At 46.7% G+C, this 17436-nt stretch overlaps 1 protein-coding gene across 8 annotated transcripts in view; it reads left to right on the forward strand.

Moving 5' to 3' along the window:
* LOC133510523 (receptor-type tyrosine-protein phosphatase mu-like) overlaps nucleotides 1-17436 on the forward strand; it is a 211748-nt gene that overhangs the window by 78834 nt on the left and 115478 nt on the right. For all 8 annotated transcript variants that reach the window (XM_061838533.1, XM_061838535.1, XM_061838534.1 and 5 more), the window contains exon 7: nucleotides 2326-2619. In XM_061838533.1, the coding sequence (XP_061694517.1) occupies nucleotides 2326-2619 (294 nt within the window). The remainder of the gene's footprint in view (nucleotides 1-2325; nucleotides 2620-17436) is intronic.

A 17436-nucleotide genomic window follows, 5' to 3' on the forward strand; every position in this document is an offset into this window, starting at 1 on the left:
TGTCGGCCGTCTCCAAGCCGACGCACGGTCGAGCTCGCCAGCGCTGGGAAAAGCAAGTCATTAATACCTCCGACGTGTGCCAGCACTTGAGTGTATTTCACACGGTTAATCTGTAATTTTCAACACGCCAGGTTTTGCGCACCTCCGCGCTTTAATCACCGTAAACCGCTTTGGCTTTTGTGTCGCGGTGGACAGGCGTTGCGCTCCCGCTGTCTGAATGGAATGTGGCAGGAAATATTTTGGAAAGTTTACCCGTGAGAGGACAGCTAATGTTTGGGCTTTTGTGTGTGTGTTCCAACTCTTGCATTGGGGTGAAGTGGGGAAACTTGGTTTCAAAAGTTTGGAAAGGCTAATCTCCTCGTGCATGCCCGAAAAACACACTTTTTTTTTTTCTCATTTTCTCATCGTGGGTTGTTGAATTTTGCATCTTAAAAAGACACTAGACCCCCAAAACCCGTCAATACAAAGCCATACTCAGGGCCCTCCGACAGTCTTGAGGTCTGGTGAATTAGCTGGTAGACTTGAGGCGATGTTTGAAAGTTCGAATTAGACGCAGTTTAAAGAACCTAACCTGACTTGAGATCAGTGTGTGCTCCACCCTACTTCCTTTAGAATACGTTAGATTTGTAACTATGCAAATTAGTATTGTATCGAACAGTGATTTCCAACTTTTATGGAGTCAACGGACATACGCGTATTTTATAATTTGAAAATTTTCACATTACGCCAACAAACAAAAATGTCACAAAAAGCGGATACGTTAATTAATTACTGTATGTATTTCCTTAATTACTTTTCTGTCACTATCCCTTAGTGGCATAAAAAGATGAATAAAAATACTTCATTTCTAGGAAATGATTTTTAGAGCATTTAAGAAAAAAAATGCTATAATTTCTCACCGCGCACCTGAAAGGAGCTCAGCACACTAATGTCCACACTGGTTGGGAATCACTGTAGAACATTACGTATGATGTAAATACAGTCAATTGTATTTGTGTATTAAATTAAACAAATGTTCAATTAGGTGTATAGAAATGTGAAATATGTGTTCAAACAGGTGCATTAACTGTAAATGTAATTTGTATAAAACATTGTGTACATGATGTAAATATGCTACATTAGTGTTGTATGGAATATTAAGTACGATTTAAATATTGTAAATTCGCTTTGTATAGAACATCAATAGAACATTGAATTGTACAGAATATTACTTGGAATGGGGGAGCATAGTGCACAGCTGGAAAGCCTTGGCCTCACAGTTCTGGGGTCCCAGGTTCAATCCCGGACCCGCCTGTGTGAGTTTGCATATCCTCCTCGTGCCTGCGTGGGTTTTCTCCAGGCACCCCGGTTTCCTCCCGCATCCCAAAAACATGCACCATTAATTGGACACTCTAAATTGCCCGTAGGTGTGATTGTGAGTGCGGCTGTTTGTCTCCATGTGCCCTGTGATTGGCTGGTGACCAGATCAAGGTGTATCTCGCCTCCTGCCCTTTGACAGCTGTGATAGGCTCCAGCGACCCTCGTGAGGATAAGCAGCTAAGAAAATGGATGGATTACTTGGGATGTCGATATGGGACATTTCTCATGTATAGAACATTCAATATAATTCAAATACTGTATTGTACATTTGTAAATATGTGCCATAAATGAATGTAAATTTACAGTGTAGTCCTTAGGAGGAGTTTGTTTAAAATATGAAATATGTCAGTGTGGTGAGTTAGATTTGATTAAAACAACATACATTTTGCATTTTATAACTGTGTAAAATACTCAATGAAATAAAGCTAGTAAATATCATCGGAGCTATACAGAACAATAAATCGACTTACAGAAGTTGTGGCCAACTTAGTATTGCTGAACACAATCGTCTAATCGAAATGCCAGTCTCAGATGAAAGAACCTGTGCTGACATTTGTAGAAGGCTCATTAAGGAGGAGACGGAACAAGGTTCGAGCCAAATTAGACAAATAACGGCGACTCGTCGGAGGAAAAGGTCACTGTCAAGGTTGTCACATATTCACAGCAGTCCCTCTCACAGGGCCAACCAAGTGAGACGTTTCCGCCGCCGTGTCCGTTTTCACACAGTGACGCGTGACCCCATAATCAGAAAGTTACATCGGTGGCGGCGTATACTGTGAAGTATAAATAGTTGTCAGACATCAGCGACTCCCATATTACCTACAAAGACGGAATGTTTTTAATTTCTGGTGTGAAGTGTAAAGCGGTTTTCACAAAGAAATTGCTTTCGACTCAAAAGTTAAAAGTTAAATTATTTTAATTATTATCATCAGGTACCAAACGTACACGTACCTCTAACCCCTCCAGAGCCTCCAGTGCCAATTGCGCCGCCCCAGCTAACCGCTGTGGGTGCCACGTATCTGTGGATCCAACTCAACGCCAACTCCATCAATGGCGACGGACCCATCGTGGACCGGGAGGTGGAATACCGTACGGTGTCGGGCACCATGTACGACCTGCAGCCCGTTGACAAGACCACGCACAAGATCGGACACCTGGACCCCGACACCGAGTATGAGATCAGCGTGCTGCTCACCAGGCCTCTGGAGGGTGGCACTGGTGCACCTGGACCGCCACTGAGGGCCCGGACCAGATGTGCCGGTGAGTAAACTTTCTTATTATGGTTATTTTGTGGTAATTTTAATCTGCATGCTAATGGTAGGTTTTTATACTGAGGTCTTTAACAAGGCTCTAGCAGCTCACATAAGAGGGTAATGTTGTTGAAACTGGACAACTTTGTTGATATCTCGTGGTGTTGTACATGAAGTGCCTAGATAGATAGTCGCTAGCGCATTAAGCTAATTTGGTGCGCCATCTTCAGTCTGTGTAAAACCCATGTGAATTTGTACATTTTTAGTCATACACCGAAGTACTTAGCTATTAGTGGCTAGCTAGTTCCCAAATAACGGGAGAAGCTAATGTAGAGTGTCGATGGTGAGATACATATGTCGTCTCACGTGGGCTCGTAGATTTCTAGTTTCATTGGATACATGGGAAGCTAACCTAGAGATGTACGTCTTCAGTCAGTCAAAAAGTTGTGATTTAAGATGGCGCCAAGCATGAGGTCATGCGGTGAAACTGTATGAAGTGATTAGCTAGTTAGTGGGTAGCTGGTTTCAGGCTAAGGTGTGAAGCTAACATCTATTTCTTCAGTCAGTCCAGAATTTGTGCTGTATGCTGCTGTATAGTGTACCTTTTATTTCAAAGGCTGGCGTGGCTTGCTATTCAGAACCTAGCATGAGAAGCTAGCATTGTGGTCTATGATTTCACGCCATCAAAGACTTGTGAATTAAGCTGACGTCTCATTGAGCCATTTTGTCACACAGTAAGAGCTAAATCCTAAGTAAGCAGGTCGGTGCGGTGACTTCAACTCCTCCCTCCGCTTCCTGTAAGTGAGGTCTGAGCCCCGATTAAAAAGCGGATTCCCTCCCTCACGGCCGTTCACGCCAAACCAAAGACCAAGCAGATGGGAGTGAAGTCACCAAACATGATAGATGTGGAGACCGAACAGGTGTTTGGAGCTACCGTGGACATAGTGTACTGTCACGAAAGAGGTCACAAGGCTGATGCCAACAGAGTAAAAACACAGTCGGGTGTGTACTTTTGTTTAAAAAGGATACAGTTCACATTCAGTGGAATAAGAGACTAAAATCCCCTAAAAATAAAAAATAAAGTTTTTTTTTTTTTTTGTCTAAACACATGCATTTAATTACATTTAAAAAAAAAATGAAACTAATAGCATTAAATTATCCACTAAATGTCTCAAATAAATGAAAAAAATCTACACAAAAGTTTGTTCTTTTTAGGGAAATGCAGCATAAGTTTGTAAACTGTGAAAGCTTATCAAATAAGTAATATAAATTAAAAAGGAAAACTGTGGTAATATTTCAGTTTTTTTAAATGGATTTTTTTTTTTTTTTTTTTTTTAGGAAAGTCCAACCTCAAACTGCAAAATGCTAGCTGTCAAATCTCAATCAATGACAGAAAATAAAATCACATTAGCAAATTATATAAAAAGAATAATATGGATCAGTAAAATGCCCCGCCCCCCTTCCTGGAAGCTTTCACTTTATCACCTTATCATCCATCCATTCATTTTCTGTACTGCTTCATCCTCACAAGGGTCGCAAGCATGCTTGAGGTCTGCCCCTGTTATCTTTTATCCAAGACGCGGGGTTCACCCTGAACTGGTTGCCAGCCATTAGCAAGGCACGTGTAAACAAACCACCATTCCCGTGCAAATTCACACCTCCGGTGAATTTAGATACTTCAGTTAACCTGCGTATTTTCGGGATGTTGGAGGAAACTAGAGTAAATACAACAAAGGCATGAACATGCAAACTCCACACAGGAGAGGCTGGGATTATATTCTCAGTCCTCAGAACTGTGAGGCAGATTTGTTAACCAGACATGGTAACTAGTCATCCACCGTGTCACCTCTACATTTTCAACTTAAAACCTCAAATGACTTGCTAGTTAGTGACAAGGGTGAAAATCTATCTTAGCGATGTATGTCTTAACTCAGTTAAAAAAAAAAAAAAAAAAAAAAAAAAAAAAGACCTACGCTGGCATCGCTCTGTATGTTGTACATTTTCAGTTGAAATGCCAAGTGGCTAAGTGAGTAGTGTAAGAAGATGATGTAAAAGTATGCATCGTAACTCGGTAAAAAATTGAGGCGTACACTTGTCTTGTGAGGTTGTACATTGTCTCAAACACTGAAGTGGCTAAGTAGTTTGGGCCTAGCTAATAGCAAGGTCTACAACTTTACTCGGTTAAAAACCTTTGACATAGGGCAACGTCTCGCACATGGTCGTAAATTTTCCGGTCCGGTGCTGATATGGTTCGCCTGTTTCGTGGCCAGCTTGTTCGTGGCATCAAAAGACAACATCACAGTCTGTATCTTGTACACTGATGTGTCAGGAAGGTTGTTTATTTGAAATTCACATATTGAAGTGGCCAGTTAGTTCATCACAAGCTAGTAAAGGGTAATGTAATTTTTGGCTAGCTAGTTAATGACGAGCTTGTAGGCAGCCATCACGACAAGCTAACATGCAATCTACATCTTTGCTCAGTCAGAATCCCACGTGTGGTCATACGTTTTCAGCTCAAATACTGTAATAGCTAGATAGTTAGCGACTAGCATGAAAAGCTAATGTTGCAGACTACATTTTCTCCATCAAAAACCCTGTGAGATTTCGTGTGATGTGGCGAGCTACTTAACGATAACGAAAGCTAGTAATACTAGTGGGGCTACATTTTCCTTTTGGCAAAAATGTGTGGGTCCAATTTTAGTTCAAATTCTTAAAAGGTTAGCCGATTAACAGATATTGTCATAAGATAAGCTGCCACTGTATGTCTTTATTCAGTAAAAAACTATTGCTGCCAACATGCCCTTATTTCCAGACATAAACACCACATTCAGTGTAAATCTTCATGAACTGTCATTTACGGAAAAAAAAAAAGAATTAACCCTTTCGAGAGCATAAATCAAAGTGAAGCACTTTGCGAAACGCTCGCCGCCGCCCCACTCAGGAGGCGCGTGAAATCCGAGATAAAGCTTTTACAGGAGGGGCGGAAAACGTCGAATAAATCACGTCTCGGCTGTCGTGTTTGGGGAGATGTTATGAGCGACGCGAGCCGACTGAATGAGTGCTTCGGAGCGAGCGAGGGGGAGAGCGACATCCATAATTTAGCGGAAAGGATGGAGGGAGTGGGAGAGGAGGTTAAAAAAATACAAAAAAATAATAACTGGGAAAAATTACAGCAGATAGCGCATGAATAATTAAAGGTGGTGAATAGAAAACATTTAAAGACCTTGAGAAGCACTTCGGTTTGAATTTATAAACATGAGCCGAGAGCGCCAAAGAGTGCCACTAAATTTATGCTACTCGAGTTCTCCAGAGGCTCCCGAGTGGAGGTGACAAACAGCCGCCATGATGATTGTTAGCACGCAGTCATCAGCACACTTTGATAACAACAGTTTTTTCTTACTTAGGGGGGAGGGGGGATGGGGGGTGATGTGCCCGTATGCTTGCCTGGTAGCTGGCAAAAGTGAGTGCCAATGAAGAATTGGACATAAGTAGAGAAATTTAGTGGTTAGAGCATTGGGGTCGTAAATTCGTATGTCACTGGGCCTCTGCTCCCCAAGAGGGGTTGCGTCAGGAAGGGTCATCCGGCGTAAAAACTGCGCCAAACAAACATCTGAGATGAGACGGGACAAGCCGAAAGAAACTTACTATGAATATCTGCCAAAAGAATAAAATATGATCCAAATGGATCCAGCTGTGACCTTCAAACCAAGGTATGCACGGAATCCATATTCACCCCCCCCCCAACCCCCACTGTGTTCTTACAACCCTCAAACATTTGCCAAAACGATGAGACCAGCTTCTAAACATTTGCGGCGTCTGAATTGCAAACATCAATAAATTATATCCATTTTCAACTATGTACCGTATCGTAAATGCACTTGCGACGGTTGCTCGGGTTTTTAGAGAACAGATAACTCGGGTGTCTGAAGATGAGGGGAAATAACCATAATGAAGAGTCTATACTGTCAGTTCTCCGGTGCCACTCGTGTGAAGACGCGTCCTTGAGCAACGCACAAATCGCCTTTTCCCGGAGCTGACATTATAGCAACACCGTTTTTTTTCTTCTTCTTCCAACTGGCTGTGATAATAATCTGGATAAAAAAAGACTTTATTGCCATTCTCCCACAACCTCCCATAGAACTCGGTCCCGTCTAGTTTTTTTTTTTTTTTTTTTCGTTGTTTTTGTTTCTCCCAGGGCCGACAAATTCAGTCTTTTCACAAACCCTCGCCAATGCTGTACTTCACATGACGGCTCGCCATTGTATGCGGCGAGTGATGTTCTTGGAGGCGGTACGCCGAGGAAGGCTTTTCATTCACGGGAGTGTTAATTAGACGCATCTCACCGGGTAAAAACGAGGAGATGGATGGAGTCCATCTCCAAGCATCACACGGGAACGCAGACGGCCGTCGGGCAGGCGGGGGTTTTTTCGCGAATATGTTTCTTTTTCGTGGTCCGAGTCAGTTGATGAGTTTGTAAACAGTTTCCCGGATTCGCCATAATAAAGGGGCCTGCGTAAGGTCCCCGATGATCGCTGCTCGCAAATTTTAATTTGAACCCATTCATTTTTTTGCCTTATTGAGATAAAAGTCTCCTAACAGGCCACAATCAAGGAAATAACTATATTAAATAATTAATTAATAATTATTTTTTGTTTAACGCATAAAACAAAGGGCAAAAAAGATGTTGCTATGTTATCAGTTCTGTGAAGTGGTAGATACTAGAGATATGTTTATTAATTAATTCTCATTCTAGAACAACACTTATGCATTAATAATACTGATGGATTAGCATTTTGAAGACAAACTTGGTTTCTCCCTTTCTTCTCTTGGAAAACGCTCCATGTGTACTTGAGGCAGCCATGTTGGGTAAGGAAAGAAAAGGAAATAGCTCGGTGCTAACATTGACCGATGAGTTAACCTCTCTTGATACCAAATTATGGCTTCATATTAAAACACTTTAATATTTTGATATACTGAATGATATAATGCGTGAATATCATGATGTCCCAAAAATGGACACGAATTGGTTTTAAATAACTGCGTCTCTCTTGGTGAAAATGTATGCATATTAGGGGTCATAATTACATATGATGACAGGATTTACCCCCCAGGGGACAAAAAAAATATTCCTGCAAAGTCTGTGTTAAAAAATAGCTCCTGACTCCAGTTGCACAGATAGCTGGAAAATAGGTGGAATGTACCGTAATTTCCGCCCTATAAGTTGCGATTTTTTTCCACACGCTTTCAACGCTGCAGTTTATGCGGTGATATGGTTAATTTGTGCATTTTTTTTCCAACAGACGCAAGGAGGGCACTCGTGCGGAAAAAGGGAGAGTGAGACCGGTAGAATTCACGTGCCGAGGAAGTGACTTGTACCTGTCCGGCCCTGTTAGCGCTTCGTTAGCGTGTTACTGCTGTGTCTCAGTGATTTTTACCAGTATGTTTTTTTTTTTTTATAAGCAGCCCTGTTAGCACGGAGCTAGCGTTAGCGTTAGGACGGCGGCGCTAGCATTAGCGTTAGCATGGCGGCGTTAGCCCAGCGGCACTAACATTAAGCTCTGTGTGTACCGTCTTTGTAAATATCTCGGGTTTCAACGTCTGTTTCAATGTGGGCACTTGCGGCTTTTACACGGCTGCGGCGTACGTATGTACCAAATGGTATTTCCTTTACAAATATACTCGGTGAGGTTTGTAACCAGGTGCACTCTGTAGGCCGGGAATTACGGTATATCATATCAAGTCTCTCATACATTGTTTCACAACTGATTTGGTAATGTGAAGTAATTTTAGTCATTTTTGTCAAAGATTAAAAAGTATCTGGTTGCAAGTGGTTTTCTTGTATCTTTTTGTTAGCCCGTCTGTCTGATCTCGGGGGCCGCTGTATATTATCGAGCTATTTTGGAGTGTTTTACTTTCTCCACTGCTGGGATTCAACAAGCAAACTTCACTGCAGAGTTGTTAAAAGTTGAATCCGCCTCCTCGCTGGGGGCTGCAAGTGGTTTTCTCGGCGCGACGACGGACCCTCGACAGTGTCACCGAAAAGTGTGAGTTACCACCCTGCGAGATGCTCTGCCGGAGCCACCGCCTGATCATTTGGAGTGCGGGCTTGTTAAACTTGGCAGATAAATGGAAGCGAGAGTGCTGTTGCCAAATGCTGAAAAATGGAGACATTTGAAAGTTAGCAATCTATAAGATCCGTGCACTTAAGCGAGGATAACAAGAATAAAATGCTCCTGCGAGCCTTTGAAAGCAAAGAAGTCGTTCTTCGGTTTCAAGCAAATAGCGGCCGAGAACAATGGTACGCACCTCTGCTTTTGATGTGAAACCTCACAAGGCCGCTGCTGCCTTGCTCTCTGATTGAATGTTAGACATCCTTCCCTTTTTTTTTTTTTTTTGTGCTCAATTTGCAAAGCAACAGAGGTGGACCCACAGATTTTTATTATAGCTCTCTCAGACGAGCAAAGCGGGGGGAGCGAGGAAGTGTGTCCCGTCCTGTCCGGAACCGCCGTGATGTATCGAAATCCAGCCCCGCCAGTCCTAACCGCTCAATTAGGATCCGAGGCCGACGGCCCGGCCTGTCAGGGAGAGAAGCCGGACAAGATCAAGAGCAGCTTCCGCGGCCACCGGCGTCATCCGTCTTTTGCAGTTTGACTGGCAGCCTGGTCGTGGGACCACAGAGGGGTTGTGGGGGGGGTGGGGGGGCGGTGCAGCAGGTTTGGGACCATTCATCCTGATGTGTCCCGACTAAACATGAATAATCTAGTGACCTTCAGCGCCTGCGAGAAGGCAAAAATCATTTTGCTCGGCATTTGTTTGGACAGCAAAATGGTGTTAGTCTATTAAATGATGAGGCGAGGAGGTTATCAGGTCTACTGTGGAAAGTTATCCAATTTCTTTGAATTGGTCCAAAAAAAAGTATTTACCATAATTCCTGGCCTACAGACAAAAACGGATGGATATTTGGTGCATATACAGTAATACTATATACATGAATATATTTAAGTAGACAGCCTCTGAGTAACACTGGATATTTGGGTTTTGTGTTGATACTGTAATATTTTATAGAATATTTTGTCCCACCCCTTGATAAACAATAATTTGAAGCCTGTGTATTCTGTATCATAACAGAAATTGAAATGCAACAAAATGTATATTTTGTTCATATAAAATCAATTTCACTCAATAGTGTATATAGTAAAAATTACAATACATGGCTCTAATCACATATATCGTCAAGACAATGTACCGTAATTCCCGGCCTACAGAAGGCACCGGGTTATAAACCTCACCCAGTACATTTGTAAAGGAAATGCCATTTGGTACATACATACACCACAGCTGTGTAAAAGCTGCAAGTGCCCACATTGAAACACGAGATATTTAAAAAGACAGACGGTAGAGAGAGTGTGTGTGCGGCGTCGCGCTAATGTTAACACTAGCGCTGTGCTAACAGGGCCAGTTAAAATAAACATACTGGTAAAAATAACAGAGATACGGCTTTAACACACTAGCGCAGCGCTAACTTGGCCGCACCGGTAAAAGTCACTTCCTCGGCCTCACTCTTACCTTTTCCGCTCGAGTGACCCCTTGCGGCCGTTGGAAAAAAATGCACAAATTAGCCGCACCCCCGCATAAACTGCAGGGTTGAAAGCGTGTGAAAAAAGTTGTCGGCTTATCGGCCGGAAATGACGCTAGTTCCTACAAATAATGTCATATGTCAAATAATGCCAGTGCTGTATACTGTGTATAGTTGCAGAAAAAAAGAAAGTATTGCACTGCGTTTCATTTCTGTTGTTTTGACGGGAGACAATCACCCATCCATCTCCACCTTCACTGCTTCGTGGGGTTGGGGGGAGTAAAGACGGCTCAGGCCGGAGCAACGCCTCATTTTGTACTTTCATTGCCGCCCCCCCCCCTCATTCCCCGTCCCCCCACTGCCTCCTCCATCCTCAGTCAGGGTGGCAGTATCATTTATCAGCGGGCCTATAAAGAACGACTTGATAGAGTGAGGAGCGGCCAGCACCATTCAATAAATCCTGGTGATTATCCACGCCCCCAAGGTGTACCGCCCAGCCTATATGTGTGTGTATATGGATATTGTATATAGGTGTGTGTGGAGGTGGGGGGGGGGGATTACCCCCTCCCCCTCCTCCTTAGCATTTCTCTTTGACTTGGTAATGGATGTAGAGGCCGATGTAGGAGCAGCAAGGAACACGCACGTGCGCTGCCTAAACGCCATCTGTCATAAGACGCGCACGCCTGTCAAGATGAGGGCTTCTTTCCACTTGTTGCCGTCGTTGCCAACACCGACTTCTTCCTCGGGGGGGTGGCGCTCAACCCTAATGCAAAGTAACACAACGGAAAAGGGGTAAATTAGTTCCACAGTGGGAAAATTGCAATATGGTATGATGTTAAAGATGTTTTCTGTATCAATACCGTATTACAAGACATCCATCCATTTTCTTAGCTGTTTATCCTCACAAGGGTCGCAGGGAGTGCCGGAGCCTTTCCCAGCTGTCAACGGGCAGGAGGCCGGGGTACACCCTGAACTGGTTGCCAGCCAATCGCAGGGCACATGGAGGCAAACTGCCGCACTCACAATCACACTTAGGGGGAATTTAGGGTGTCCGATTAATGTTGCATGTTTTTGGGGGTGCGGGAGGAATCCGGAGTGCCCGGAGAAAACCCACACGGGCACGGGGAGAACATGCAAACTCCACACGATCGGATCGAACCCGGGTCCTAAGAACTGTCAGGCCGTCGCTTTCCAGCTGAGACAAAAGCGGTGGTGAATTAGTTAAAACAGAACATGTAACATTTATCTGTATTCTTTCATAACAGAAAATGTTACAATATCAATATTTTGACCCACCCCTTGTAAAAACTCAATGACATATTCAACCTATATTCCCATCAGTTAATCCATTAATCAGAAACAAATTGATTTTTACGAGGCGGCACGGTGGGGTCAGCTGGTAAAGCATTGGCCTCACAGTTCTGAGGACCCAGGTTCGATCCTGGCCCCACCTGTGTGGAGTTTGCAGGTTCTCCCCGTGCCTGCGTTGGTTTCCTCTGGGTACTCCAGTTTCCTCCCACATCCCAAAAACATGCAACATTAATCGGACACTCTAAATTGCCCCTCGGTCTGATTGTGAGTGCGACTGTTTGTCACGATGTGCCCTGTGATTGGCTGGCAGCCAGTTGAGGGTGTATGTTGACAGCTGGGATAGGCTCCAGCACTCCCCGCGACCCTCATGAGGATAAGCCACAAATAAAATGGATCGATGGAAATTGATTTTACATTAATAAACATGCTTGTGAGGTGCATGTATTTTTATTTTTTATTTTTTTGTCCACTTGTGGCCACCATCCTTACATTCTACTGTTTTATCTGTGACTTTGAGCGTGTATGGCTTTAAAAAGTCGGGGCTGGCCTGGTGAGTGACCTCGGCATCGGGGAATTAAAATGTGTTGCGTCGACTGGCTATTAACCATTTGAGCTGTCATCCAGACTATTTAGTTACCCGTTTGTTCAATAAGTGACTCCAGGCAATATTATATAATAATAATAATAATAATAATATAACGTGACTTTGTGATACCAATCGTAGATGAGCTGTTGTGGTTCACGTTTCACTTTATCTTCCTTTTATTGTCTGAAATAATACAAAATTTATACAAACATTTTCCTCCGTGCTTGCTGCCATTGGGCCAACTTATTACTATCTAGTGATGGATTTCACAGTAATAACATCGTGGAAATATGATCCCTGCGAAGCTTTGAACCAGAAATTATGTTTCAAACTTTTTTTTCATAATTGAATTACTCAAGTTGATCTCTGATAGTTTCAGCCAAACATTAATCAATACTGTATAAAAATTAAAAATGAGTTTATCCCACTTCAACTTGAAACTTATCATTTGACAATTGTGTATTGATACTGTATCATAGCAGCAAATGATACCATAAGCCACAATATCCTCATTTTTCCCCTCCCATAGTGAAAATGATATTTGATGATTGACACTAGTGTCATGATTTTCTTTGAGGGTCAAAATAGAAAAGAAACCCATACAAATGCATCGTGATATTGATATCTTATCGTTGTTGTTCTTTTGCACGCAAGCATTTCATACCCTTTTCCATTTCATCCCCATTTTAAAAAATCCCCCCCCCCCCTTCTTTAACACTTGAACAGTCACTCTGATTGTCGGTTATCAGCAGCTATCATTACGTCTCGCTTGTGCAGGATATGAAAATGATTTCCTGAGTGTCCAAGCTGTGTCATTACCTCAATAGCTGGCGCCGGAGCCGCCGCCATGGTGTAATAGAAGGCAGTAAACAAACCTCCGATCTTTTCACCTGGAGGGGGCAAAAAAACAGTCCGTGATTAAATGTTGCTCATTGACATTTTGTCACTGATAGGCCAGCATGCCAACCAGATAAAATTTTGTATTTTTTTTTCTTTACATCAGTGATCCAAACACATGCCACCTTCTCCTGTTTATGTATCATATCATTATCGATAGACAAATGTCAAATATTCAGTGTTACTAAAATGCGAGACAAACTATAGATACTATCGAAATTTCCGGCCTATAAGCCGGGACTTTTTTCACACGCTTTTAACCCTGCGGTTTATGCGGTGATGCCGCTAATTTGTGCGTTTTTTTAGTAACAGCTGCAAAGAGGCGCTTGAGCGGAAAAGACAAGAGTGAGACCGGGGGAATATATGGCCGAGGAAGTGACTTTTACCGGGCCGGCCATGTTAGCGCTGCGCTGGCATGTTACTGCTGTGTCTCAGTGATTTTTACCGGTATGTGTTTTTTTTTTTTTAACCGTAGCGTTAGCGTTAATGCAGCGCTAGCGTTAGCATTAGCACAACGCTAGCATTAGCACTAGTGTTAAACTCTTTATGTGTACCATCTTTCTTTGTAAATATCTCGTGTTTGAATGTGGGTTTCAATGTGGGCACTTGTGGCTTTTACACAGGTGCGGCTTGTGTATGTACCAAATGGTATTTCCTTTACAAATGTACTCAATGAGGATTATAACCAGGTGCGCTATGTAGGCCGGGAATTACGGTATTGTGGTGTTTACATAATTCACCCGCGGGAACTCGAGTTGGGGTGCGGGGTTCCGCACGGACTGTTTTTGTTGTTGCGCTTCCGGAGGAAAGGTTAACAGAGTTCCCGCCGTTATGCGAGTAGTTTGGTGATGTCGAACAATAAAGCAAGTTCTGTTTCTGTGTCCGACACTCCGCCTCCGACTCCTTTTCTCCGGCGCTACACTGGTGACCCCGACGTCAGTCCCGGCGTTTTCGAGACTGAAACGAACATGGCAACCGCCATCCTCAAATTGCCGGAGTTTTGGGAGACGTCCGCGGCAGCGTGGTTCGCACAGACTGAGGCTCAGTTCGCCCTCCGCGGGATCTCAGATGATTCCACGCGTTACTACCACGTTGTCTCAGCACTCGGGAGCTCAACGGCGGCCAGAGCAGTGAACTTCATCACCTCTCCCCCGGCCCGAGATAAGTATGCTGGGATCAAGGCTCACCTTCTCAAGGTTTTTGAACTTTCACGGCCGGAACGTGCCCGACGTCTGTTGGCTATTAATGGACTGGGGGACAGCAAACCTTCCGTACTCATGGAAATGATGCTAAACCTGCTGGGCACGGAAGAGCCCAATTTCATTTTCATGGAACTGTTTCTCAGGCAAATGCCACCGCATGTTCAGACGGCGCTCGCGAACAGTACTATCACTGAGCCTCGGGCCCTGGCCGAGGAGGCCGACCGTTTCTTCCTGGCAACCCAGCGCTTCTCCCCTGAGACGCTGGCCGCGACGCGCAGTTACTCACTTTCGGGCGCGGGGGTGGCATCCAGCAGGGGCCCCTTCGGCACCGACGGCCGTGCCGGCACAGGCTTGTGCTACTTCCATGCCCGTTTCGGTGCGAAAGCGAAGAGGTGCCGCGCCCCTTGCAACTACGACGCGTCGGGAAACGCCAAAGCCCACGCTTCGCAGCGGCCGTGAGCGTGGGCGCGAAGAGCCGGCTGCTGTTCGTCAAGGACAACCTTTCCGGGCGCAAATTCCTTTGTGACACCGGCGCCCAGAGGAGCGTCTTGACGGCCACTGCGGAGGACGCCGCTGGCGGGACTCATGGGCCACCCCTACTGTCCGCTAATGGCTCCCCTATCCGCTCTTATGGCATGAGGACTGTGGACTTGTGTTTCGGGAGTCAGCGCTTCACATGGGACTTTGTCACTGCGGATGTCTCATTCCCTCTCCTCGGCGCTGATTTTTTTTGTGCCCACGGGCTGCTGGTGGATGTTAAGAGGGGCCGTCTGGTGGATGCACTGACTTTTTCCACGGTCGCCTGCGTCCGCAATGAGGCGACTTATGGTGGTCTCTCCACTTCGCTATCGGACGGCACCAAGTATCAACTCCTCCTTGGTGAGTTCCCTGCCTTGACACGGCCCACTTTCTCCTCTGCCACGACTAAACATGGGGTCGAGCACCACATTGAGACCAAGGGCCCCCCCGATCCACGCGAGGGCCCGACGGCTTGATCCCGAGAAGCTAGCAGTCGCTAAGTCCGAGTTTGCCAACATGGAGCGTCTGGGCATCGTCCGCCGCTCGGATAGCCGTGGGCCTCGCCACTACACATCGTCCCTAAACCGAGTGGTGGTGGCGACCGTGTGGTGACTACCGCCGCCTTAACGACGCCACTACGCCCGACCGCTACCCTGTTCCACACATTCAGGACTTCTCAGCCCACCTGGCAGGCAAAATCTTGTTCTCCAAGGTCGACCTGGTGCGCGGGTATCACCAGGTTCCCGTGCACCCCTCAGACGTTCCCAAGACAGCTGTAATCACTCCGTTTGGACTGTTCGAGTTTCTGAGGATGCCGTTTGGTCTTAAAAACGCGGCACAATCTTTCCAGCGTTTAATGGATTCTGTGCTCAGGGACTTGCCATTTGTGTTCGTCTATTTGGATGACATCCTCGTCGCCAGCTCCTCGGAGGATGAACATCTGATGCACCTCCACGACCTCTTCGCAAGACTTGAGCAGCATGGCCTGATCATCAACCCGGCAAAGTGTGTTTTCGGGGTGCCCTCTATCCAGTTCCTCGGGCACCTCATAGACAAGAACGGCGCCGCCCCCCTTCCGGCAAAGGTGGAGGCCGTCTCCGCTTTTCCCCGACCTCGCTCGGCTCGGGGCCTCCGGGAGTTCCTGGGGATGGTGACTTTCTACCACCGGTTCATCCGCCGGGCGGCCCACATCATGCGCCGGCTCTATGAGGCTCTTAAAGACAAGGCCCCCAACCGGGACGTTGAATGGACGGCCGAGAGGATGGAAGCCTTCGAGGCTACGAAGGCCGCACTGAGTCGTGCCGCTATGCTGGCTCACCCGACCCACGGGGCCCCTGTCGCTCTCACTACCGATGCATCGGACTACGCTGTTGGAGCCGTATTCGAACAGTGGGTCGGCGGCGCCTGGCAACCGCTTGCCTTTTTCAGCCGTCAGCTGGTCCCCAGGGAGCGCAAATACAGCACGTTCGATAGAGAGCTCCTCGGCCTCTGGCTGGCGATCCGCCACTTCCGCTCCATATTGGAAGGCCGTGAGTTCACGGCATATGTGGACCATAAACCCCTCACTTTCGCCATGTCCAAGGTGGCCGAGCCATGGTCCGCCCGCCAGCAACGCCAACTGTCGTTCATCTCTGAGTACACTACGGACATCCAACACATCGCCGGCAAATCCAATGTGGTCGCGGACTGCCTCTCCAGGGCGATCGTCGGCACTGTGCATCTGGGTCTCGACTACTCCCGCATGAGCGCAGACCAGGCCTCGGACCACGGGGTGCAGGCCCTCAAGACTTCTGACACGGGTTTGCGCCTGGAGGAAGTCGCGGTTGGTGACTCGGGCGTCAGGTTGCTGTGCGACCTCTCGGCTGACCAGCCTCGGCCGCTGGTCCCTGCAAACTGGCGAAGAGCTGTTTTCGAGGCGGTCCACAACCTCTCCCACCCCGGAAGGAACCGTCCGTGAGGCTGGTGGCCCAGAAGTTCGTGTGGCGCGGTCTCAAGAAAGATGTGCAGGCCTGGGTCGACTCGTGCGTGGCCTGTCAGCGGGCTAAGGTGCATCGCCACACAAAAGCCCCCTTGGAGCCCTTTGCTGTCCCCGAGAGGAGGTTTGACCACGTCAACGTTGACTTGGTAGGTCCACTTCCTCCCTCGCACGGATTCACCTACTTGCTCACCATGGTGGACAGGACGACCCGCTGGCCCGAAGCCGTTCCCCTCTCCTCGACAACGTCGTCAGACGTGGCCCGGGCGTTCATCGGCACGTGGGTTGCACGCTTCGGGACACCGTGCGACCTTTCTTCAGATCGTGGCCCTCAGTTTACCTCTGAACTCTGGAACGCAGTCGCTGAGAGTTTGGGGGTCAAGCTGCACCGCACTACCGCCTATCACCCCCAGGCGAACGGTCTTTGCGAGCGGTTCCACCGCTCCATGAAAGCAGCCCTGCGTGCCGGCTTGACGGACGGCAACTGGTTGGATAAGCTCCCGTGGGTCATGCTCGGCCTCAGGTGTGCCCCCAAGGAGGACCTGTTGTCCTCATCCGCCGAACTCGTCTACGGCCAGCCACTGCGGGTCCCCGCGAATTCATCCCGGACGCCACAGCGCCCTGGTCCGCAGCCAGGCAACGGTCCTCCCTGCTGGAGGCCGCAAAAGGGTTTGCGCCGGTTCCCACGTCGCAACATGGCACCCCAGCTGCCCGGCTGCCCCGTCACCTGCGCTCTGCGGATTTTGTGTTTGTTCGTCATG

The sequence above is a fragment of the Syngnathoides biaculeatus genome, chromosome 13 (assembly GCF_019802595.1).
Source record: "Syngnathoides biaculeatus isolate LvHL_M chromosome 13, ASM1980259v1, whole genome shotgun sequence".
NCBI lineage: Eukaryota > Metazoa > Chordata > Actinopteri > Syngnathiformes > Syngnathidae > Syngnathoides > Syngnathoides biaculeatus.